This window comes from Phaenicophaeus curvirostris, chromosome 4, assembly GCF_032191515.1.
Source record: "Phaenicophaeus curvirostris isolate KB17595 chromosome 4, BPBGC_Pcur_1.0, whole genome shotgun sequence".
Taxonomy (NCBI): domain Eukaryota; kingdom Metazoa; phylum Chordata; class Aves; order Cuculiformes; family Cuculidae; genus Phaenicophaeus; species Phaenicophaeus curvirostris.
Genome location: NC_091395.1, coordinates 18,558,171 through 18,584,647, shown reverse-complemented (window position 1 = coordinate 18,584,647; position 26,477 = coordinate 18,558,171). Strand labels below are relative to the sequence as shown.

The window sequence follows — 26,477 nt, the reverse complement described above, 5'->3', positions numbered from 1 at the left end:
TGGAGGAGTTTCTGAACACTCCAGAGCCTGGCCAACCCCATCTTCAGCGTCACTGGACTCAGAAGCTATAGCTGTCCTGGCAAGCAAAGTTATGTCAGGGAACAAATAGGAGGAACAGTGTGCCCATCACCAGCACCACTCCATTTGTAGGCGCGGCTACTGAAAAGCTGTAGCCTGCACTGCCAAGCATTCCTGGAGACACTCTCCAGCCCCAGCCAGGCAAAGAACATGTGCCAGGGACCTCACGTAATGGAGTCTGACTCAGCTTTGGTTTCCTCCACAGCATCAATCACCTGCTCATGTATTTTCCTGTGAGAACTGCTCTCTGATGGGTGTCCGTACACTCATTTGCAGGCCACTGCGTGGGGGAAAGAATTCACAGTCAGCTGCACCTTGTCTGACGTGCTCTGCTGGCATTCACCCCACCCTGCCAGCTCTGCTGGACTCAGCCATCACTGTCAGTGGTGGGCAGGTAGAGATGCTGTATCATATTCGCATGTCACTGCTAGCAACAGGGTTGGTTCAGGATGGCTCGCAAGGAGGTGATGTGCTGCAGTTCGCTTATGACTTGCTCTGCTACAGGAAAAAAAAGAGTCAAAGTTGTGGCTTGTCCTGGCCCTGCCCTCCCACCAAGCCCAAGTCTTCCCCCAGCACACAGGGAGAGGGTGGAGACTCCCCAGGGTGACGAGTGCGGGGAACCCAGCTCCCAGCTAGCTGCTGTTGTGCAGGAGACACAATGACGCATGTGGGGCTGCCCTGTCCCACAGACTAAGCCAGCCGCTGGGGTCAGATCACTACCCACCACGCTCTTCTCTTCCCTGGCTCTTCCTTCCATTCCACCACCTCTGCCACCTCCTCAGCAGCCCTGCAGTGCTGACCAAGACCTGCTGCTGGTAAGTGAGTCCGTAGCAGCACTTCAGACCTTCTATTGAGATAGATAGATTTAATTCAGGTTAGTGGCTTGCTTCCTCATCCATGAATTCCTTACTCTGCCATCGCTAAGGAATTAGATTCTGCAGCTGTTTTCCTTTAATAGCTAAGGAAAAACACAGTGAAACACTTTTATCCCCCCAGCTTTTCAAGGAATTTCATTGAGAAATTTGACAAGAAATTGATGAAAATATATTTTATAAACAGACAAAAATTTCGAAGCTTAAATGAAATTGAGTTAAAGGGCGAAAAGTTAGACTATTTTGCATGAACTATCATACTCCAAGTTTGCCCATGGGTGTTAATGCACTGCAGACAACACTCGTGTAAATGCCTACACAAGGACCGCTGCTTAGTCAGTCCCTGATTAACACACAGGGCTTTTCTCATGGAAGGTAGGTTACAAATGCCTCGTAAATTGGTTGGCAGTTAATTTACAGATTGCCAGAATTGCATTATCCCTATTTACTCAACTGGTTTTAATTTCCTACGTGTGTTCCTGAGAAAGAAGACTGCAGGGTCCTGGGCTGGCACTACAAGGCTGTACTGCTCTCTCTGTATGCTCACATCCATTCCTTGGCCAGTTTGCTCCTCTGTAAACACATGCAATTAAAGAGAAAAAAAGGTATACTTACAACTTCTGTGCATTTCTGTCTATCTAAAGTATAAAATGTGCATTTGTAGTACATACTGTACTGCTTCAGCTAGCAGGTTGCAAGACTAAACTTTGTATCCATTAAAAATATGAGAAAGAGTACCGCAATTAATTATGGTTTCCCTGGCAGGTTCAAGTATTCCAAAGAAAGAAAATAGGCTATTTTTTTTAAAGAGTTTGCGGCAGCTTCCTTTACAAAACTTTGCTGAAAGCTGCTTATGCCTCTAAAACTCTTCCTTCCTAAGTAATTTCCATGTTTATTCTCTGTAAACGTGAAATATTTTTAATAACTGGCTGGATTTTTCAAAAATAAACCAAAACAGACTTCTGAATTTTACTCCTCTATATTTTGCTACCACAACATCTACAGTACTGTTTTTTTCTATTTCAACTTCAAATCTCTCTTGTACCAAAAGCTGTGCAGAAAGACCAGCAGGAATGAGTGTGGGAGCTTTTTAGATAGACGATGTATCTTAAGGCATACAAATAGATACACTGAAATTGCTTTAAAGACCCCAGGTTTAAGTAGATTTAAGTGAATGGAACTTTGTAGTAGATGTTATTGGTGTTTTATGGTTTTGTTTTGTTTAGTGTATATAGGGAAAATTAGAATTGGTACATTAAAAGTCTGGGAAGAATACACACGAAAGTGACCATACTGAGAGTTTAATTTTCTGTGTGTTAAAAACAGAGGCAAAGAGGTTTCATGATAATTTTTAGGAATGTAGTTTTATTTTGCTATTTGTAAAAGGTTAAATCTCAAGATCAAGTGCTTTGTCCCCGACCAAGTTTTCTGAGACTAAATATCTCTGAAAAATATGTTTTTCTATTAGGCTTGAACTGAAATTGTTGCTGAAATAAGTGGCAATAAAAATATTTTATAAAGATTCAGGAAAACTAATTAAATCTGTAAAACTCACAAAGAGTTCATGAATTTTATATTTAGCTGATGCAAAAATAATGTATTATATCCAGACATGGTATGATGAGGATATAAAACTCTTTATCATTCTAATGAATATTTTTAAGTACAGCAAGCAGTACACATTGTTATTGAATCTCCTGCCATTTTTGATCTAAAGTTAATATTTGTAAGCCATTGGCCATGAATTCTAGAAACTTAATTTAAAGATTTTTTATTTGCATAGGAATTGATTTAATTATCATTCATTGTGATTATTTCTTTGTCCTGCATGTTTTCTGACTTTAAATACTTCATGGGTGTATGTCACATTAAATCCAATACATGATTTCTTAAACAAAGACTAAAGTGCAATTAAAAAAAATCCATTCATAAAGAGCAATTGCAAACAGATGGCAATTACATCAACTGTAAAGGAGCAATGCCTCTGTATTCCTATGGTGCAATTCATTGCTGAATCAGAAATGGAAAAGTTGGCTTGTAAAATACCAAACTGCCTATCTCACTGCAAGTACTTACCCCACAATGAAAAAAAAGGGGTCCAAAAAAGAAAAGCAAATCAAAAGCCTAACTTTAGCACACAGGCATTATTTCCACTGTTAGGACTTCATCTGTTCTCTTATCACACTGCTAGCTGAGATCCAAATCTCCACTCTTGGAGGTTGCCATGGGTCGTCAAGGCAAAGCCATGGCTGCCCCAATATTGTGATAGTCCCACTCAGAGGGAGCAGCTGGGTTATGGGGCTGCCCGTGCCCCCTTCTCACCAGCATGTCCAGAACTCTGTCATCTTGTCGTCACTATGGAGACCTTGCAATGGTTACACTCCATTCAGAAGAGGGACAGCTAACACAGATTTCGTAAAGGAACTGATAAATAGCCATTCTATTGTCAAGGGATTGAGTATTTTGCAGTTTGTTTCTGCAATAAATTCTAGTACCTCTGAAAGTGTAAGATGCTATTTTCAATATTAACATCTGAAGCAGATTTTTTTTTTTAACTTCAATAAGTGGCCTGTGTCGACAAATACAGCTTTCCTCAAAGGGGCAGCTGTGAGAAGGAACAGCAACAACTCTGTGTCTTCCACCTAAGGCATCACACCCTGTCACTGCAAGCAGTACAAGCTTACTGCAGCCATGAAGGACCATGCTAATCTACACTGGAGGGCTAGCCAAATCTGAATTCAGTCTCTACCTGTAGGAGCCAATAGCCTACGTCTTGGCAAAAGACAGTATCAATGAACACTATTTTTCTCTGGCAGATTTGGGCAGTCAGTGGGCTTGGACCTTCCTGAACTGGAGGTTTCCTGCTGATGGCTGTCTTAAAGAGACATTGAAAGACTGCCCGCTATGGATGTGTCTAATTCCTCTGATGATAGCTGATTTTTTTATCTAGCTTCTGCAATGTTGTTCACAAAGGTGTGTACAATCTAATCATAACTTGATCGGTAAATTAAATTTAACTCCTATGTACTGTCTGTTTAAGAATGACTCTGTGAGTGTGATCCTGTATTTATGAAAAGAGTTAATGATCCTGTGCTTATTGTCCATCAGTCAAGTTTAGTCTGAAAGATTGAATTTGTTTCACTCCCAAATGAAAAAAAATTGTTTTCTAAAGAGCTTTTCTGAAATTTCAGTGCAATTGCTGATTTAGTTAGATTTTTATGCTGGTCTTTGGAAAAAAAACAACAAAGTCAAATGAAACAAAGAAGAATTTAACTGTTCTGTTGATAATGTATGAGGTCAGAAGTTACTCTTTCCTCACTGTCTCCTATTTGCACAAGCTCTGTTTAGTATTCTCATAACATTACATCAGTAATACTGAAACATTAAGCTAAGGAAGCAATCTGATACCTGTCTAGATACCTTCTAGATGCAGTGATATATCAAAGCCAGAGTTACACTACCTTCTGAAGAACTCTGCCCTCACACCTTGCTGCTGGTTATTCAACTTCAAGGCATTTTGTGTTGTCTATCTGTGGTGTTGACCCTGCGGTTGAGTGTTCAATACCTTGCTCAGCATGCTAGAAAACATCAGTTTATTGCTCAGTGTATGGTGAGACTTCAAGAGAAAAGTTGTCACTGCAGTTCTGAATGCTCATGGATACTTTACCAAAACATTTTTTCACGTTGCAATGACTGATGATTCTATGTTCACTCATATTAGCCAAGAAACTACTGTATAAATAGCCTTCAAAAATTAGCTGGTCTCCTGTATTTCCGCACTCTCCTGCAGGTAAAGTCTGCTCTGGCACAAGTAGAGAAGAGTGTAGGCAGTTTATCAGCAAAAGGCCTCTAGACTTTAAATATTGCTCATTGAATTGGAGCTCAACTTACTCAAAATCTATTTTAGCTTAAATTATAGCTAGTACCATTATAATTATATTTGAAAAACAGTTTTTTTTTACAGTAGGAAAATTGGTCCAAGGTTACTGATTACTAAAACATTAATACTTTGTATTTTTGTCAGCACAGAAGGCTGTAGTTTTGTCAGAAGAGGCAACCTTACACTGTTTTTTGGAGAACACTGTTGGGAGACAGATGAATGGGCCTTTACATGCAGACAGGCCTGTTGCTGAACGTACAGTTTTCAGTGGTTTCACTGCACTGATTATCACAAAGGACATTTCAGCTCTCTGTCAGGCGACCTTAGCAAAGCAACATAAGATAAGGGCTTGGTCTTCTTATGTGACCATACGACAGCATTAGATTAAACAGCTTTTTTTTTGCAAGACTCATCTTATTAACCGCCCTCAAATTCATTCAGCATATCTGAAATGGTCTCATAATTTGCCTTCCTCCTTGCTGCAAGCAGTATAATTCTGCTAAGGTCTGGACTGATCATTCCAGAGCTCCTAGTTCTCAGCTACCATCTCGGTCACTGTGAACTACTGCATTACTAACATTTCCCCAAGTGACAATTAAAGTAATTAGACTGCGATGAATCAACATGAACTTTAAAGAAAGGCCAGATCCTGCCTCCCATGTAAACTAACCTGCGCCGCCTAAGAAGCACAAACAGGACAAAGATCTTGCATGCACAAGGTCAGACAGGGATGCACCCCAGGTGCAGGTGGATGGCTGACAGGCAGGAGCCTGGCTGCAACAGGAAGAGAGAGAAGTTTAGTTATTCCACAACTACCTTTTAGTTTTCACATGGAAAGCAAATCCAAGGAAGAGAATTACTTGGCAGTGGTGTCAGTTTCCATGTTCCTATACTCTTGGCAAATTTATTTTGATTAAAAAAACCCCAACAATTCTTAGATTTTGTTATTGCATGAGAGCGCTAAAGGTAAGAGCAGTATCTTTGCTTTCAAGTCTAATCACATTCAAAACTAGAAAGAAGTTTGATGATGCGGACAGGCCACAGGCCATATCCTTCTGGCCCTTGGTAATTCTGAGCTGATCTTTTGGCTTTTTTGTTGTACCTGTGGTTTCCAACAAGCATGCAGTATAGATCTCTCTGCCAGAGGAAGCCCACCAGAAAGAGCATTATGCCATGCTAGTGCTCTCCGTGAGAGGTACCTACTTCCTCGTACCAGGAGAGCAGATGCAGTGGTTGCCCGTGGCCAGGTGCTGGCCTTGGAGGGGGCTTCTGGGTGGATTCTATGAGAAAGGACCTGGGGTTGCCCTGTGCTGGACACAGTCACCTCCATTGGACCTGCCACTGGCTGAAGCTGAGCCTGTCAGTGATGATGGCGTTGCCTTTGGAAAACCTTCTTCGGAAAGGGTGAAAGTCACTGTGCAGCAGCTGTGAGAGAGGAGTGAGAAAATGTGAGAGAAACAGCCCTAAGGCCTCAAGGCCAGTGAGGAAGGAGGAGGAGGAGGTGGTCCAGGCACCAGAGCAGAGGTGGCCCATGGTGATGTAGGTTGTCCCCTGCAGCCAATGGAGGTCCACGGTGGAGCAGATGCACACCCTGCAGCTTATGGTGGACCCTGCACCACAGGAAGCAGTGGTGCTCTGAAGGCAGCTGGAGCAGAGGGAGAGGACCCCAGGGAGGAGCATGCTCCTGGCAGGACCTCTGACACCATGGGGGACCCATGTGGGAGCAGCCCATTCCTGGTGGACTGCACCCTTTGTGAAGGGCCCACGCTGGAGCAGTTCGTGAAGAACTGTCACCCGTGGGAGGTACCCCATGCTGGAGCAGTGGAAGACCTTGAGAGGAAAGGAGCAGCAGAAGTGAAGTGTTACAGACCGAACACAGCCCCCTCTACCATATGGGAAGCAGGGTGGAGGTGGAAGGGTCAAGAGTGGAGCTGAGCCTAGAAAGAGCAGGGAATAAAGGGAAAGTGATTTTAGTTGATTTTTCTTTCTCAATATCCTTCCCTACTTGTAATTGACAAGGTATTGAATTAATCTTCCCCAAACTGAATCTGGTTTGTGCATGATGGTAATTGGTGAGCTGTCTCCCTGTCCTTATCCTGACCCAGAAGCTTTTCAACCACTTTTTCTCCCCCTGTCTTGATGAGGAGGGGGAGTGAGAGGGCAGCAGTGTGTGCATCTGGTGGCTAGCCAAGGTCGACCCACCACAACAGACCATCAGGGTTCAGGATGCGTCTTCTGTCTCCCTAATGCTGCTTGTGGTGTGAAGCAACATGGCAGACCCAGCTCCACATCAGTTCTATGTCATTAGCCTGGAGAAGAGGAGGCTGAGGGGAGACCTCATTGCTCTCTATAACTACCTGAAAGGAGGTTGTAGAGAGGAGGGTGCTGGCCTCTTCTCCCAAGTGACAGGGGACAGGACAAGAGGGAATGGCCTCAAGCTCCACCAGGGGAGATTTAGGCTGGACATTAGGAAAAAATTCTTCACAGAAAGGGTCATTGGGCACTGGAACAGGCTGCCCAGGGAGGTGGTTGAGTCACCGTCCCTGGAGGTGTTTAAGGCACGAGTGGACAAGGTGCTAAGGGGCATGGTTTAGTGTTTGATAGGAATGGTTGGACTCGATGATCCGGTGGGTCTCTTCCAACCTGGTGATTCTATGATTCTATGGTTCTATGATTCAAGGTCTGAGCCCACAGGACCTAAACTTTCTATCTGAAAGAGAAAGACCAAGATGGACATCTGCAAGGACTACAGCAGATCCAGTGCCAGACACTGCACCTAGCAGACAAATCTTTGCTCTCCATATCTAATCAACTCTTCCCCCTCTGCCCTGTTTTTTCATTTATAGAGGAAAAATGGCAGGAGGCCAGCCGCACGTAAGCATTCAGATGTCGGACTCAGATACAAATGGCATCCCCGGCAGAAAGCAGTCCTCTCCAGACTTAGCTGGCAGGGGAGGAAGCGTACTAACTTTCCACAACATCTGCTATCGCGTGAAGATAAAGACTGGATTCCTGTGTTGTCGAAAAACAGCTGATAAAGAAGTTTTGAAAGATGTCAAGTATGTATGTAAACATCTCTTCAGAATATGTGAATGTATGTAGAGTACGTCTGTCCAGACGGTCAAGTCCACTCCTGTCACTGAGCCATTAAGCACAATATACAGAATTTAATCAAGGTTTAGAAAAGGGATATAAGTATTATATGGTTGCTTTGCATTTTCTGTCAACTGTGCTTAAGCATCCTGCTCATTAGAGCTGAGCCTCTACACCAAAGAGCTTGCACTGCTGGATGCCACTTCCCCTGGCCCTAGGGAGGGACAGCCTTCCTGGCCACTATCAGCACAGGGGCACACGAGACAGCCATGGCTGTTTTACACTACTTGGCAAGTCTCCCACTGTGCCATCATGTTTAACTGAGATATTGATTGCGTGTCCTCCATGCTTGCACCTCATTCCCTCACGTCTCCTTTGAGACTGTTGATTTTAGGGGGGTTAACTTTAAATGTTTAAGACAGTAGTATAAACCAGAGTTGGGTTATCTTTGAAGAGATGTAACATTTTCCTCTTTTTTAATTGTTTTTGGTTTGTTTTTTTTCACCATTGAACACTGTTGCAGTAAAGAAATCATGGCATCATGGCCTTTGTTCAATAATCTATGCATAATGTTTGTCCATTCACAGTTCAATAGTTAATCTGAGCCGCAAGTTCTCATATAACACGCCATTTCAAGTCAGCCGTGACTTTCAGCGCCCTAACTCCAATTTCTATCATAAATATTCACCCTTTGGTGTAGCTCTGTCTGTCCTGCTCTTTGCCCATGCAATTTCTTTTGCCACATGCAACTTCCAAACCTCCTAAACATGAGCTTTTACAATCTTTCCTACTCTTCTCAAGAGCCATACATTATGGTAACTCAATTGGCTTATACTGGTTGTTTGCAACGATATGAGAGGAAAGCCCATCTTGTGGCTTATTATACAAGACCAACGTTTAACACTTTTTATGCTCTTGCCTGTTAGGAAGTGCAACATATGCATTTATTTTGTTACATATTGTTTTTCTGTTAAAATCATATGTAACGTAACATAATATATGTATAATCTGCATGCTTCTTAATCTGGAATCAGAAATCTCGACAATAAGAAACTGAAGGAAAAACAAATACGGGTCCGAAAGAATAAAACCAGGCCTCCTAGGTTGTATGTCATTAGACACCAAGAACAGCAATACTGGGACAGACCCACAGCCAGGTACTCAGGTCACTTCTACCGGAATTGCTGATAACCAATACCAGAGTGCAGTTCAAGATAAACCTGGTGTCATTAACATGCAGACAGGCATTTGTGTGTGATTCTACTGTACACTAAAGCTCATTGAATGCAGATTTTACGAGCTACTTAGGGGAAATAGCAGCTACACCTTCATGTGCTCCAGCAGAAAGAAAAAATAAAGGCAGCATTATTTCCATATGCTGTATTATTTACATAGGGTCTTTCCCCCAAATACTTAAAAACCACTTATATCTGACTTTTGAGTTTCACATGGCGTAGTACCAGATATAGAGAAACTATCAGATGCATTTTCTGGAAGTACAGATAAACCCCTAGTATGTTCTGTCTATGGGGAGCTGCTATACCTGTAGGCTGAATGTGGTTAAAGCAAGTTTGTGCTTCACATCTGGAGATCCATGAGGAAAAAGCATGCTTACAGATTTTGTTACATTTTACTCAAGTTCTTGTGTTGTCTTCATTATATGAAGATTAGTTCTTCTTGAATTAGGAATAAAAATTAAGGTGGAATTTGATCATAAATATCATTTGTGGTAAGACAACTTCATTAATTCTAAAATTAATTGAATGGAAGAGGTAGTTCTACTGATCATTTACACTAGCCTACCAGATGAAACTGAGAGATAAAAATACCCTAAACTAAGAGAAGGTATATGTAGGCTAGATATAAGGAAGAATATTTTTTTTTCAAATGAGGATGGTGAAACACTGGCACAGGTTGCCTGGGGAGGTAGTGGAGGCCCCATCCCTGGAAACGTTCAAAGTCAAGTTAGATGGGGCTATGAGCAACCTGATGTAGTTAAATATACCCCTGCTTCTGAAGGGGTGTTGGACTAAATAACCTGTAAAGGCTTCTTCCAACCTAAATCATCCTATGATTCTATGATTCTTTCATTCTATCTATTTTGTTTTACAGTGGCATCATGAGACCAGGACTAAATGCAATTTTGGGACCCACTGGTAGTGGTAAATCTTCGTAAGTGCCATCTTTGCTCTCTACAGAAGTTACGCTAAGGAGAAAATGAACTTGTATGTATTTAGCAGTACTGGACAATTTTTTCAGGAAAAGATTTTGTTTTCATTTGTTTCGGTTTCTGAGAAATATCTGAATTATAAAAAGGCAAACAGCTTACACGACAAGGATGTAATTCAACTTTAGTCCACACTTTAATGGAACTTTATGTATTGTTCTAGGTTATGCTCATGTTATTGAATGAATGGGCATAAATGCACTATAAAATCTTGCAGATCTCATTTCCTTAGGAAAGCAGGACAAAAGAAACTTGGCCCTTGAAAGTTGCCAGGAGGTTTCTAAGTAGCAGATGTTTAAATGGGATGCTTGTACGTAGTTGTTCCGTGAACTGAGCTTACTGCTCAGAGAGTTTACCTCCTGCATGCTCATCTGACAAAGTAACAAACTTTTTTCCTAGTCTACTCGACATTTTGGCTGCAAGGAAGGATCCCCATGGGCTTTCTGGTGACATTTTGATCAACGGAGCTCCTCAGCCTGCCAACTTTAAATGTACCTCTGGATATGTAGTACAGGTAATTTTTATCACTCTCTATGGATTTAGTTATCCCCTTCTGACTGTGGTTTGAAGAAGTTGCTGCAGTATTGCAAGTACCTTGTCTTGATCCAAGAATTGAGGCTGACGCAGCAGCACTCTCCACACGTCCACACTTGCTAGGAATGAGACTGCTTTCAGTTTGAGTCTCTGAACGTAATGCTCTGCAATCAATGGTAGCAGATACTTTGAATCATTTCCCTCCTTGTTCTCTATTCTGCGGAAACTGCCATAACCTATCAGTATATATGGAGTGTTTTCCAAGTATAATGCTTTCTTGTAATATGCAGTATCTCCTCTTGCCCAGAGACAATGTAACTGACTCCCACTCTGAGAAAACCTTTGTCGTGCCAGGATGGGCTGGGGAGAAAGACATGTGAAGGGCAAAAGAAGGAAAACCACAACCTTCTTTCCACTTCTTTCCCCACCTTACTACTCATGCTCAGCAGTATGCTTACGCTTGCAGTTTATCAAGACCTAAAGAGGTGAAAAACTTCTTATAAAAGTACTGTTAGCATGTTACAGAAAGACAGTCTCTCAGAACACACATAACCCTCTGAACAGATGCCTTTCAGAAAAGATGAGCAGCTGATATCTGAAAAACCTACCCTCCTTTCTCCTTTGCTGAAACAAGCTTGGAAAGCCTCATGGACCCAGCCTCTCTTTTCTTCTCTTCTCTTCTCCATGCTCTAACCCATGGTGGGCTAAAGCTGCATTAACAAATGCACGGTGATAACAAACTGAGCCCTAGCTGCTCCTTAGGTCCCTTTAGACCTTCAGTATCATACTCAGCACCTCCAAACAACCAAATAAGGTAAGAATACATAAGGGATAGTTTTGAATACGTTGCTATTTATGTATTTTTATACATTTCATATGGAGGATGTTCCTAAATATTATTGCTTATGAATAAAGGCAAATACAATTAAATCAACTGTCTGCTATGATGCAGGCATTGAAGGTGCACCTTACCACATGGCAGCTGCTGCAGTCCCTTTGCATACAAGAACAACCTAAAAACCAGGTGGATGCAGTTCTCAGAGGGGAAACCAGAAATTGCTAAGTGACCACCAAGTATCTACCTTTTTTATTTTTTAATGAAGGATGACGTGGTGATGGGAACCCTGACCGTAAGAGAAAATCTGAAGTTCTCAGCAGCACTTCGTTTGCCAAAGTCAGTGAAGGAACAGGAAAAGAATGAACGAGTGAACCAGATCATCAGGGAACTGGGTTTGACAAAAGTGGCAGATTCCAAGGTAAGACATGTAAATACGGTGCTTAAATCATGAACAATTAGTAAGTATTTTATTTAATTAACCAAATGTCTCAGCATAGCAGATCAAAAAAAAGATCAAGTAAAATTAAATAGACTATTTCAGTAATACAATAATTAATGAAATTTCTGTATGGCGATCTGTACAGACTCTGCGCTGATACTGCCATATGCTATTGCATTGCGGGGAAGAGGAAAGGTAGTTTGTGGTTGGAGAAAAAGAGAACATCTCAAGAAATACTAATGTTAAGAAGTAGCCTATGCGTGAGGTAACATCCACATCTGTACCTGAGAGTAGGGTCAAAATTTCTTACGGCTCTTCCCAAATATTCCTACATTGGTAGGATGCTGTTCGCTCAAGTGCTTGTTATCAGTCCAAAAGAGACAAGCTTTCTGTTTTGCGGCAGGTTGGCACCCAGTTCACTCGTGGGGTGTCTGGAGGAGAGCGGAAAAGGACCAATATTGGGATGGAGCTCATCATGGATCCTGCTATCTTGTTTCTGGATGAGCCAACTACAGGACTCGATGCCAGTACTGCTAATGCTGTCCTGCTGCTACTGAAAAGGTGATGGAAACAGCTCCCTGATTCCACCGCTCGACTCTGCTACATTTCCATTGTATTTGACTTATATTTGACAGTTAGAATCATAGAATCATAGAACCATAGAACCACCAGGTTGGAAGAGACCCACCGGATCATCGAGTCCAACCATTCCTATCAAACACTAAACCATGGCCCTTAGCACCTCGTCCACCCGTGCCTTAAACACCTCCAGGGAAGGTGACTCAACCACCTCCCTGGGCAGCCTGTTCCAGTGCCCAATGACCCTTTCTGTGAAAAATTTTTTCCTAATGTCCAGCCTAAATCTCCCCTGATGGAGCTTGAGGCCATAAATAATGAGTTAGAATGAGTAAATGGGGAAATTAGACATGTAACTGCTTACTAGTGAACCCAGGCCACAAAGGGGATAGGAAAAAGCCTGTATGAATCCTCTCACTGCAGAGCAGCTACTCACAGCAGAGCGCAGAGTGGCTTGCTCAGAGTGTGTGCACACCAGGACTGAAATTTGCCCATGTCAGCTGTGTAGTAAGTTATGGATATTTATTTTCATGTCTGTCTAGGCCAGGAAAGTTATAAAAATGCCTGTTGTACAGTCTGATAAGGTGATGGGTTTGGTTATGGATGGCAGCTAGCTGTTTTCTCATCACAAAGTCTCAGGCCTACACAAAAACGCACACAACATACTCTACGCTTGCAAAGTTTGCATCAATTTGCACTGACTGCTAGCAAGAGGACTCCAAAAGCCTCTCTCCAGAACTTAGTTTGCATCAAAATCTTCCCAGAACCTTTTCCTCCAGCAATGTTCCTAAAGAGAGGGAACTTTCTTTTCTCAAACAGGCACAATAAATATGACCTAAATATTTTTTTTCCTTCCTCCTTCCCTCTCTGAGCACCAAGTTAATCAAACTTAAGCAAGGTTTAACCAAAGTTGTAAATGCTCTTATCTAAATGCTAATATGACTTGCAAAGTTAACACCTCTGTTGTCCTTTGCTTCACATTCAGGATGACTAAACAAGGAAAAACAATCATCTTTTCCATCCACCAGCCTCGGTACTCCATATTCCGACTGTTTGACAACCTGACACTGCTGGCTGCGGGGAGGGTGCTGTACCACGGGCCTGCTCAGCACGCCATCGAGCACTTCCGGTTCATCGGTGAGCACAACTCACAGCTGGGACAACTGCAGCAACATCTTTAGTTTACACTAACCTGAAAAACAATGCCAGTGGTACTTCATTAGAATTGGGCATAGTGTCAATTAGCAAGCCCAGGGTGTTAATAGGCTATGCATTTCTCCTGGTGCTTTACCTCTTGACCCATATGTGAGTTTGGATGGTAGGGTTGACCTCTAACTGTTCCTGGGTGCATCTTAATTAGACAAAGCCCAAGCTGGGGTTTAGAAGGGCACATTACTGGTTGTCACCTTGCTTTCACTGTTAGAGCTGTCTGGCAGTGCTGTTCATCTCTTGGATAGGCATGGACCTCTTGAAGCCTGCAGTGCTTGTTGTGCAGGCTGCTCAACGGACTCAATGGCATGTCTGTGTTCACAACAGTCATGCACAGCCTTCTGCCCGTCACACAACCACTGCTTAGGTCTTGTAATGCTGTCACCGTAGGTTATGAGTGTGAGCCGTACAACAACCCTGCCGACTTTTTCCTGGACATCATTAATGGAGATTCCACTGCAGTAGCAATGAACAAGACCGATGACATTAACACAGGTACGAAACACAGAGCTGGATAAAGTGTATTTTGCCAGAAGGTGTCTAGCACAACACAGAAAAATCACTTATAGGTGTCAGATAACCAATAATGATGTTGTACATGTGTACAGTTATTTTTATGTGTGAGCATATCGTGTACTGTTGGTCCGTGTTGCTTTAAAGGTGAAAAAAACTCCACAAACCACACTGTTCCTAAATCCTTTTTTGTTTATATATGGAAAATAATTAGTATAACCTGAAATAAGTACCAAATTCAAATATGGGTCAACTATATAAAATCTTCTTATCTATGCAAGAATATTTTGCCTCTCATAAATAGGTATTTAGCAGTTTATCATTGCTCTCTGTTTGTTCATAAGCTGCCCTGTATATTTTCATGTAATAGTCAAATTATGAAATGTTGAAGGTAAAAGAATATTTCCCTATATTGAAATTATAATGTTTGGGAATATAAGAAACCGATTTTGTTCTCTCTCAACACAGAGAAGGAGTTTCTTTCATCTTTGAAGCAAATCAACTGAAGTCCTGCAGAAACAGAGACAACAAACCAGGACAATTGTTTGGTTAGGGACTTAACTTGATGCAGTTACAACTTGTATTTTTCACACAATATGTATTTTTTATATAATATGTATTGTTTACCTGTTATGAAATTCTGTTTCTTTCCTCTGAGTAGGGTGGGAAAAGGGAGTGGGCATACGGGACCAGTGTTCTGATGCTTCCCTTAGGTTGGGGTGAGGCAGAAAGTATCTCCAAACTCACAAATTAAATCTCACTCATGCTCAGTATGATTCTTTTTTATCCTGTCTGTTGCTACTCATTAATAGCACACTCTCTTTTCACATGAATGGAAAGGGAAATGAAATAATGAACAAGCTATGTGCCCAAACATAGTTTCACTATATCTTTACCAAAGAATCAACCAGCGTTTTCCAAAAAGCCTGACTGCATTCAAGGTCTGACTAATATTATAGCTGGCAAAACATATTGTTAATTGTCACTGGAAAAGCACAAACTGGACTCCAGTTGAGAAAAGATGGAGCTCCAGCTGAAATATCTTTATGATAGACTCAGAAGTCTGACTAAAGTAGACACATGCAGGATTACCTGAAGTCTGGAAGGTCTAGGATTATCTCATTAGATCTGTGAAACCATTTACAGAATTTACATCTGTGAGACCATTTACAGAAACTTATGGTGAAAAAAACTCACCTTTTTGATTAAAAGTCAGATTGCTGCCAGTTTAAAACTTCATCAGCAGACAAGGGTTTACCTAGTCAGTCTACTGTGAAGCCGTTGCCTGTAGGACAGGTTTCACAGACAAACACAGAGGTTTGGTATTGTTTATACTGACTCTTTTGAAATGAGACTGAGTGCAATGAATCACCGAAACTAAATATGTATATTATTTCTTCTGGCTCCTTAGTAACTCTCCTACCCCAGCATAATGCTTCTGTCTTAACTCCTAAACAATCTTCCCATGCCTTACATAAATGGCCATCTTTCCTTTTAATCTTTTCAGCAGAAAGCATTGAAGAACACACTGAATATGATAAAACCTTGGCTGAGAAGTTAGCAGAAAAATACTCCAACTCAGCCTACTACCAAGAAACAAAAGCAGTACTAGAGAATATTTCTTTGGGAAATAAAAAGAAATCAAGAGCAGTTTTTCGACAAATCACATATGCCAACTCTTTCCTTCATCAGCTGAAGTGGGTATCCAAGCGCACATTTAAAAATCTGGTAGGAAACCCTCAAGCTTCCATAGCTCAGGTAATGCTGTTTGTATCTATCCTTTTGTGGTATATACTGAATTTATTCCACTCCTGTATTATATAAGGCATTGGGATAGTTTTGGCTTTTGATATTTTGACTGCAGTAACCGTCTGAAAAAATAGTGTTCGAGGTCTGGAAATGTGGTTCACTAGAAGCTGTCCTGAACATTCCCCAATGAGCAGCACAAGGTACTGTTCAGTAATTAGGTTTGGACTACTGACAAAATTTGGATGGCAAGATATTTTCCTGAAGGGTACTCTGCTGCTCCTGGACAGGAGGAAATTGTCTCCCAAGTAGTCTCAGACATTTGCTCAGAACATTCTTCAGGCTCAGCTCTCATTGTCCAGGCTTGTTCCTGTGGGGTCTGGCCTCAAATCTTCTCCCCACCCCGGGAAAGTTATCAAACTACACTTGCACACTTAATCAAACTTCAGCACACAATGAAGCGCTGACAGTAGGCTTAAGTGTAAAAATATTTTCACGGTTTCACAGTATGTCATTTGGTCATTTGATTGTTCATAATGACACTAGTGTCTTCTGGAGAAGATGTGATAAAGATGACAATAGGGTCTAACACCTGCCACAGGAGATGAGCATGTTCTACATGACTGGCTCTGATAGGGCTGCTTTTTCAGAAGAACCAACACCAAAAGAATGCCTGGTTGACCTCTGCAGAATGACTAATCCTCAGGAATTCCCTAATTCACAAGCCAAACTCTGCAGTCTCAGCACCAGCAAAACTCTCACTGCAATTCTCAGTCATTCTAGAGAAGCCGATAGAAAAACTGGTCTTGAGCCAGGGGTATAGATTATCTTCATCATGGTTTGCATAATGATGGACAGTGTGGAGGGGAAATGAGTCCAGAATCACTGAGGTTAAAAGGCTTTCAGTATGTGTGTGTGTCTGTATGTTGATACTATGGAGATCCTTAATAATTGCTTTGTAAAAGATTGACCTTGTGACAAGAATTAGACTCTCAAGGATCTTGTAATACCCCAAGGTTAATGGTCCTGACTTGTTTCTCACAATCTTTTCTATCTCCCTACCCTCATTAGGGATGGATTTTACAAACATTCTTTGAGCGGTACATGGTTCATTAAGCCTTTTTTCATTAATCTGCTCCAAATTGGTCTTGATATGATCCTTGCTTTCCACTGCGATTGGCTTAGGAGATGAATTATCCCTGACATTTGCTCCTTTTAGCAGGATCTTAGCATTACGGTACCGTAGATGAAGGGGTTTGTGGTATTATAATTCAAGCTTTGCTCACACTCAAAAATGACAGAACTGCCTGATACTATCAGTTTTGCTGAGATTCCTGTCATTTCCATTCAGCATCCAAAAAAGTTTCATGTACACACTTCAGTCTTTTAAAATATACCCTTGAGGCAGCTGATACCTTTGCTATTTAAATTGTGATATAGATGGCAAATATCAGTACATCTGTAGCCCGATTGTAGTATCTTACTCATGATAAAACAATGCTGTGAATAAGATGTGATAGAGCACAGCGATTACACACGGAGCGTGAAAATAAGCTGCAATCAGTAAATTCTGCTTTCAGTTATTGCTTGCCAAGCTCAAAGTACTATTGAGACTGTTTCAGAGAAAAACCTGTGGAAGCACTGCACTGAAGAGCTGTGGCCAGCACTAGAGCTCAGGTTACCATTGTCACTGAGAGCTGATGAGGAATCACCAGCTGTTCCGAAGAGGATGAATGGTGGAGAATATCAGTAGGGAGAGTGGAATTAACTTGATCACAACACCCAAGAATGGCTGAAACAGTGTGGGATACCGGGGTTCCTCTGGGGAAAGGTTTTTATTCCCTCTTTCTAATCTGCTTTACCAAGCCCCTGCTGTCATCTTCCTCCCATCACTGGTGCCAACACCCTCCAAGCACTCTCAGAGCAGTTCCTCAGGTAGATCTGTCACAGCAGGAAGTCAGGGAAAAGCTGTGGTATGTGATGGCCAGCACCACCACAGAAGAGTGATCAGCAGCTGAACTTCCTGGGCTGTCCCTCCTTTCTTGCCCTCCTGGTGGCTTGCTGATGTGAGGGCAGGTGGTACTGGGGAGCTGCTGCATCTCACGGACACCTCTCGAAGGATACTGTGGTGCAAGACTGAATGTTCCACGTGCTACAAGTTGTTAACTGCCCCATTGACTCCCTTCCCAGCTCAGGTAGCTTTCCCCCTTGTTATTCTTTCTGAAAATGCTTCCTGTCAATCTACGCTCATCCACTACCTAATTCCAAAAAAAACTATTGAAGCTTTATAAGCAATGAGAATAATACTTTCTCTCTCCATCTTTTACACTTAGATATGTGTTACGGCTTTCCTGGGACTGATTGTAGGTGCCATCTTCTTTGGACTTAAAGAGGACTTTTCTGGAATACAGAACAGGTTAGTCAGCTTAGGTACTGTGTATCTCAAAATTTGATAAAGGTACATTGTGGCGATAAGATAATAAACAGCTCAGAGTCTGAGAAGGAAGTTGCAAGCTCTTAATGAAATATATCTACCACTTTAAAGCAAAAGCTTCCCTTCACATCACTAGATAAGCGTACATTAGTGACTTTAAGGTTCTTCTGCCTCTAGGAAGGTCCCTGCAGAACTGAAAGGGGGATGCAGTTCTGCTTTGCCACGCTGTAATGCGGACAAGCAGTCCAAATGAAGTGACTAGTGCTGCTTCTGTAGGATTACGTTTTCCAGTTGCTGAAAACTCTGAACAGCAGACATCATATTAAAAAGGTTTAATGGAGCATGGCAGCATTTTAACATCTTTTCTGCAGATATTCCTCCAAGATAAAAAGACTAAAGATTAAAATATATAGACTTGGCTACATAAACCTGAGTAACTAAAGCTTTGATCTTGCAAGTGCTTCTATATACACACTTGAGTTTACCAGCAGTAAGCCAGAAGGTGCATATAAACCCAGATTTTAAAGTTATTCTGGTCTATTTATCATTTTGAACAGCTGTATGTACACTATACTTACACTACATTTTTAGTAACAGCTTGCTGTTTTGCTTTTTGTAGAGTGGGTGCAATGTTCTTCCTGACCACCAACCAGTGTTTCAGCAGCATCTCAGCTATTGAGCTCTTTGTTGTAGAAAAAAAGATATTTACGTAAGTAAAACTCACAAACATTTTAACAGGGACTTCTGTTAGAGAGTTAGTTTGTTTGCTCATCTTTCTGCTATAGCTAAATGTCAGCTAAGTACGCCCAGTGCAGAGATTTCTAATTATTTCACTGTTAGGGCTCATTGCAAATGTATTCTTTTAGGCTGTTAGTGAGTTGTCTGCAAATCCCACAAACGGCACCTATGTTTGCAAATGGCTCAGAGTCTAAAATTATTAGCATATGTAGGAAAAAAAATCATCCTCCTGAATGCTCAATTTAAGTATTAATAAATAAGTTTGTGACTTGCAAGTGAGGATAGTAAATACTGCCTAAGTGGATTTTTTAAAGCTACACAGATTACACTGTACAGAAAAGGACAATTATTTAAGCTTTACTGTCTCTCTCTGTTTTGATGACATGACACATACATTCACTAAAAATTATGTGTGCAAGTATCCATCGTCATTTGCACAAGAAAATGCCAGCATTACTGTACTGTATGGCTTAATGGACTTTTGCATTACAGCCTAACCTGAAAGAATTCCTTTTTTTCCATTTGAGCCTGGATTCATTTTGAGCTAGGATTCATTTGAGCTAGGTCTCCAGGTAAAAATAATCTTACTGGTTTTTAGTGATTATATTTGTGAATACTGTATATATGTATCTCTGTGTTACAGGCATGAATATATCAGTGGGTACTACAGAACATCTGCATATTTCATCTCAAAGCTAATGGCTGATTTAATACCTATGAGGACCTTACCAAGCATCATCTTCACCTGTATAATTTACTTCATGTTAGGCAAGTATAGTCTCTTCAGCTCCATTATAAGCCCCTCAAGAAATCAACAAGGCACATACATTTTTGAAATGTGCATGTATACGTGTGCATTTATATATGCTAAAGCACTACATTGGCATGGCACTGATTGCTGCACTTGCTTTTAGCATACCATGCTGTGTACAGGAAAAACACAGTTTCAAAGGTGTAAGCATTTATGTCAGAATCTGACATGTCTCCTCTCCACTCTCCCTAGAAGGAAACGTGTCATAACTATTTCTATATAGGTTTGATTTATTCCTTTTCATCTGTGGCTATCTTAGCTTCAATTACATTTTTATAAGATGCTCTTCCCATCCATGCAAGAACACCTATCAAAGGAAAAGCTTTGCTTTAAGAACTTAATATTGTATGAATTAATATCAGCTCTTTGGTGAAATGCCTTCTGGTTAGTCAGCAGACTTTGAAAATTGCTAGCACCAACTTCTACAATGATATAACACCTTCAAGCATCATCCTCAAAATGTGTCCCAAGCAGACTATTTTCCTAGGGGTAAGGTTTCAGAGGACAACATCCTTTTCATGTGTCCCAAAGCCTTGAAGCCACATATAAAAATTAAAATAGTCACGATTCCCTTTGGTCTGAGTTTTTTCCCTTATGCTATAGGAAGCAAGGTTGCACCAGCAAGAGGCTCCCAGAGTGTGGAACTGGGATGAGATAGATCATGCTACCAAATCCATAGCCACCCAGAGGCTACGAGGTCCATTAGGACAACTCTGTACTGGAAACATGTGAAATGCTGCACAACTGCTGCTCATGGAGGTGCACTACACATTTGATAGACAACTTGAAGCCACAGCAAAGGCTTCACTTTGGACTGTGTGGAGTACAGCACTGTAACTTCTATCCATTTTTCTGTAAACTGTTTCCAGTATTACTGCAGTTACAATTATACTCTTTATTGATCCTGCCTTCCGTTGACTAGGCATACACATATGGGCTGTCACAAGCCTCACTGCAGTCTTGGGTCTCGGTGACGCAGCCTGTGCTGTCAGACAAAATGTATTCTGTAGGCAGGATGCACTATGTTCAGTCCGTGGGAGAGCTTTTGGCAGGATCATACTGAAATCCTTCTCGCTCTGATCTTTAAGGTCTGAAACCAACAGCAGAAGCCTTCTTTACAATGATGTTTACCCTTATGATGGTGTCCTACACAGCCACTTCTATGGCATTAGCCATTGCAGCAGGACAGAGTGTGGTCGCTGTAGCAAACCTGCTCATGACTATCGCATTTGTTTTTATGATTGTGAGTAGTATTATTCATTTTTCTGGACTGAATCCTTAAATCCTAGAAATGCTGAAATCATGAAATCCTAGCAGCAGAGAGTTTAGCTGAATTCTGGAAAAATGAGAGGTCAAAAAGGAGGTCAAGCATGTCAAATATCCTGATTTGAATATTTGAATATTTTGATACAGTAGGGTCAAATGTTCTGACTTGTCCTTTTAAATAACAAGAACCTACAGGTCTGAGGGGCTGGGTAAGAGGGAGAGTGGTTCTGCTACCCTTTCTTGGTGACTCTGGCAGTCAACATATTGCCTGGAAAGCAGAAAAGCGGCCTGGAGCTACATTTTGTTCACTCTCCTTAAACTTTGCCAAAGACAGTTTTGGCTAGCTGAGGATTTGACCCACAGACTCCGGCTCTCTAAGACCACTACCATAGTTGCCCTCCTTGGCTGGAGAGTCAACCATTTGACATGTTAGAACCAGACTACACGCAAACAGCTGTGCTTAGAAGGCAGGCACCATAAACAATAAGACAGTGCTGAACCAACAGCTGAAAACCAGGTTGCTTCAGACTGAAGGCACACCATCAAATCGGAGTGCACACCTCCCACAGCTCTACACACTTCAGGAACAGCAGACAGTGCAAGTGAACCGATATGGGACCTGCATGCAGGAAACACCCAGGTCTAACACATGGGTGGAAGCATTCCTCATTACTCATTTTAGGAGAACAACCTCACAGGGTTATGGCTCAAAGCTGGGTAACAGATATGATTCCTTCCCCCTCCCATTCTTCCACTGGTAGAGTTTCTTCCTCTAGAAATGCCCCCTCCCCCGCGCCGCCTTGTTTTTAATCTGAAGAAGCCGAGTCAAGAGCTAGAGAACCCATGGTAACAAAACTTAAACTGTAATTTGGTTTTCTTCTTGTTGTTGTTTTTTTTTTAATTCTTTGCCTCTAGATTTTCTCTGGGTTGCTGGTCAATCTCACAAGCGTTATGTCCTGGCTTTCTTGGCTCAAATACTTTAGCATCCCTCGATACGGAATGACAGTAAGTGCTGTATTTTTCTGTGTAAAAACTTAGAAAAGATTTGCTAGAAAGGAATATCTTTACCCATGATAAAAAAACTCCAGACTGTATGGGTTAATCAGCAAAAGGTACGCTAATTAAATACAGCAACCTCAGAACACAGTGCAGTATCTTGAAACAAGAAAGGCTTCTCATCAACCAGCATCCACTGCTGTTTAGAAAAGCTAACTTCTGTTAACTCAGAAAGACTTCAAATGAGACAGACACTAAACAACTATACCTACTGGAATACAACTAGATAAAAATGATACAAAGAATAAAAAAAATACTCTTCTTTTTGCCATTAATCAAACAAAAACTTGTCAAGGTAGAACTTCTCTTCTATTTATTTTCTATAATGTAAGCCAGGGTGATGTTTCTCATAGAAATCTGGGCTTTAAAGTACCTGTGCAAAAATAGCCTAGGGAAGGTGTTAAAGCCTGACGATGCACGTGCATTACAGGGTGTGGACTGCATACACTCCTCTTTCAAAAGAAAAAGAAGCATGCTGCTCAGTTAAAGAAGTGGGGATTTGGCCAACAAAATAAATAGTGATACCATCATGTTTATAGAATAAATTGGAATTTAATTATTTCTCATCTTGTTATTGTATCATTCCTCTACCTACTAATTTCTGCTGTCATTGTTTTTTTTATTCTAAAAGGCATTAGAAATCAATGAATTGAGTGGTCTGAACTTTTGCAACAGCGTTAACAACACAGATTTAATCACCAAAGAGAACTGTCGACAGATAAGCCAGGGGTAAATATTTTGGTACATTGAAATCAATCCTATCACCACTAACTTAAAAAGTTCTTTAGTGTTAGTCTGTGAGCTACTCACTGGTCACCAGCAGAATCTGTGAGGTTTTCTATGGAAAATTAAGTTTCAGCTGGGTTTTGGAATTCTGTCTGCAGAGAACATTCCGTTTATCGTCATATCCAATACCTGAAGGGACTACAAAAAAGCTGGGGAGGGACAGCGTACAAAGCTTGTAGTGATAGGACTAGGAGCAATGGGTATCAGCTGGAGAGGGGCGGATTTAGCCTAGACATTAGGAATTTCTTCACTAGGAGAGTGGTGAGGCAGTGGCACAGGTTGCCCAGGGAAGCTGTGGCTGCCCCATCCCTGGAGGTGTTCAAGGCCAGGTTGGATGGGACCTTGGGCAGCCTGGTCTAGTGGGAGGTGTCCCTGCCCACGGCAGGGCATGTGGAAGGAGATGATCTTTAAGGCCCCTTCTAACTCAAACTATTCTATGATTCTATGATATTTAGTGTTTATAACACTAGAAATACATGGCATTATGCTGGGCAGCCTGTTCCAGTGCCCAATGACCCTTTCTGTGAAGAATTTTTTCCTAATGTCCAGCCTAAATCTCCCCTGGCGGAGCTTGAGGCCATTCCCTCTTGTCCTGTCCCCTGTCATTTGGGAGAAGAGGCCAGCACCCTCCTCTTTACAACCTCCTTTCAGGCAGTTATAGAGAGCAATGAGGTCTCCTCTCAGCCTCCTCTTCTCCAGGCTAAACAACCCCAGTTCCCTCAGCCGCTCCTCGTAAGACTTGTTCTCCAGCCCCCTCACCAGCTTTGTTGCTCTTCTCTGAACTCGCTCCAGAGCCTCAACATCCTTCTTGTGGTGAGGGGCCCAGAACTGACCTTCCCTGGAGGTGTTTAAGGCACGGGTGGATGAAGTGCTAAGGGGCATGGTTTAGTGTTTGATAGGAATGGTTGGACTCGATGATCTGGTGGGTCTCTTCCAACCTGGTTATTCTATGATTCTATGATTCTACAATTCTCACTTTTCTTTAAACTGCATTTCCTGAAACACATGCACACATGCTACAAACATACAGCCTTGTAAAATCAGTTTCATTGTCCTACAGGAAACCAATTGTCGCTCCAGGGAAAACAAATTGACAAACAGAAAATATTAATATAATAGTAATGTAGTGTCTGTCTGGACTGCTGTAGATGTGAAATCACACCCCAGCTTCTGGGGAATCTTCCTGCATAGTCAAAACTGACTAAGCTTATAAATGTGTTTGTATTTATTCATAGGATTTGCACTGGAGATGAATATCTGAAAAGTCAAGGCATTGATGTGAGTAGCTGGGGCCTGTGGCAGAACCACCTGGCTCTTGCATGCATGACAGTAATATTCCTTACCATCGCATACCTGAAACTGCACTTCATGAAGAAGTTCTCTTAAAACCAGAATGAAAAAAGCAATTCCTATTGTTCAGAAGTCTGATAAACTGACTGCACAGCTGATTATTGTTCGAGACCTGCCTTGTACTTGTAAACACTGTGAATGCCAAATCAACAATGTGAATGCCTCCTTCTACATTAAATACTTAGTATTAATGTACTCTGCTGTAATGTCTAGCATACCTCAGTTTTCTTTGCCATAAAATGTACACAACTATTCATTTCTCTAAGAGACTATTCAGTTTTTTTATGTTCTAGCTATGAATTTGTTAAACAATGAGACTAATATTGAGTGGCTTAACCTTAAAAAGAAAATAAAAATATATAAATGGTTCCATACTTCAATTAGGCTGCATTAAAATGGAGTCATTCCATGCAGACGTGCACTGAGATGTCAGCTATCAAGCTTACTGCAATAAAACCTCTGTATACGAGTTTCCATATACCAGTATCAGTATATACCTAATACATTTATATATGGATAATTTCTGTCCTTTCTCCCATCTCATAATTCTGTGGAAAGGATTTGGTTTAGGCTTAAACAACACATCATTTTGGACAGCCTCACTGGGACAGATATATTGTAGAGCTTTTGCTTATTTGCTTTGTCTTCAAAGTGCCTTTTCTGTTTGCAGTTTGGGAGAAGAGTCACAATCCTTGTTCTGTGACATGTCACCCTACCCATCTTTCTCTCTGCATTGTTTGTAGGATTTAGCCAATCTCCATTCTTACCTGCTTCATTGACGTCATTATAGTTTGTAAATAATATAAAATATTTTTTAATAAAGTGATCCCAAGTATTTCTGCAATGGAAAAAAACTCTGAGAAAAGGCAGTATTTTCTTTGTTGGGTGAATATTTATAACATTATTTTAGCAATTAAGTCATCAACAAGATCAGATTTTATTTAGATGCTTGCCAGGAGAAGAATTAATCCTCGAGAAATATAACCTACTCCTTTACTCAGATTTTGCAGAAGCATTTAAAGTCAATGGCAATATATTTCATAAAAACTACTTAAACATAGAAAAGGTCATGCTTTATACTATTCATATTTGCAAGTACGCATGCTAGTTATTAGTTGTTCATAGCACAATTTGTCACACAAAGGAGGGAGGGAGGATAAATGCAGAGGTTGAATGCCAGTTCTGGTTTTTCTTTTGCATTCAGGGTATCTAGGCATGGGAGGACAAGCATCTTTTCCATTCATCCACCTCACTATTACATATTCAGAGTGGTAGATAGCAGGCTGGGTGTACCATGGCTCTGCTCACAGGGCTTTACAGTACTTGAGATAGATTGCTGAGCTTTCAAGAAACGGGGGTTCTGGTCACACCAACAGGCACTGCCTAAACCAGACTTAAATCTACCACCTTGCACTGTGGTGACTGTGTTTTTAAGGAAAAAAAATATTAATTTTTCATTAGAACTCATTAGTAGACAAGAAATCATTACTTAAGTGAGCTGTAGCTCCCTCTTATGGTAAAGTCTGAGCTGTTCCACTGCTATGTGGAATTCCTATCTCCAAGGCAGGAGCTTCCCATACAGCTTGGGAAGAGTTGTTGCTTTCATTGAAATGCAACAGTACTCTGGATTTAAATGACAACACTAAAGGCTTCGGCACTTAGCTATTTCTGGCAGTGCCAAGCTTTTTTTGTTTATTCGTTGCTATCAACAGTACTTGAGTTACCACTCTTTTAAGACATTTTTAATCGTATTAGTCTTAGCACCTTCTATTCCCTTTTCTCAAGTCTCACATTAGTAATTTTTGACTCCCAGCAGTGTTTCAGTTTCTTGCAGGTTACAAACGGGAGTCATACCACAATCCTGATCATCTTCTGAGCACTACTAATGAACTTGGCTGCTGTGGTGTTGAAAAGTGCCCGTCTTGGTCCTTCCAGTGTAACAAGATGTCTCATTTCTCACAAAAGATCATTTCCCAGGTTGAGGATAAGCCATAGTAACACTCTATTTGCAGATGGTGATCTAATCCAAAT

General features: G+C 41.3%; 1 protein-coding gene across 3 annotated transcripts; it reads left to right on the top strand.

Annotated features, from left to right (window-relative positions):
* Positions 1 to 704: 704 nt before the first annotated feature.
* On the top strand, positions 705 to 24,802 carry ABCG2 (ATP binding cassette subfamily G member 2 (JR blood group)). 3 transcript variants are annotated; one of them, XM_069855412.1, is made up of 16 exons: positions 706 to 893; positions 7,677 to 7,889; positions 10,036 to 10,095; positions 10,550 to 10,664; positions 11,788 to 11,940; positions 12,365 to 12,522; positions 13,523 to 13,674; positions 14,137 to 14,241; positions 15,770 to 16,017; positions 18,339 to 18,421; positions 19,059 to 19,148; positions 19,821 to 19,945; positions 21,077 to 21,231; positions 22,170 to 22,259; positions 22,942 to 23,039; positions 24,332 to 24,802. In XM_069855412.1, exons 2-16 carry the CDS (start codon positions 7,684 to 7,686, stop codon positions 24,480 to 24,482), a joined length of 1,989 nt encoding a protein of 662 aa, XP_069711513.1. In that variant the 5' UTR covers positions 706 to 893; positions 7,677 to 7,683; the 3' UTR covers positions 24,483 to 24,802. The 3 variants fall into 3 exon arrangements, with proteins under 3 accessions (XP_069711514.1, XP_069711513.1, XP_069711512.1); XM_069855411.1 differs by having other exon boundaries at positions 15,767 to 16,017; XM_069855413.1 differs by lacking the exon at positions 14,137 to 14,241 and having other exon boundaries at positions 705 to 893; positions 15,767 to 16,017.
* Positions 24,803 to 26,477: the final 1,675 nt, after the last annotated feature.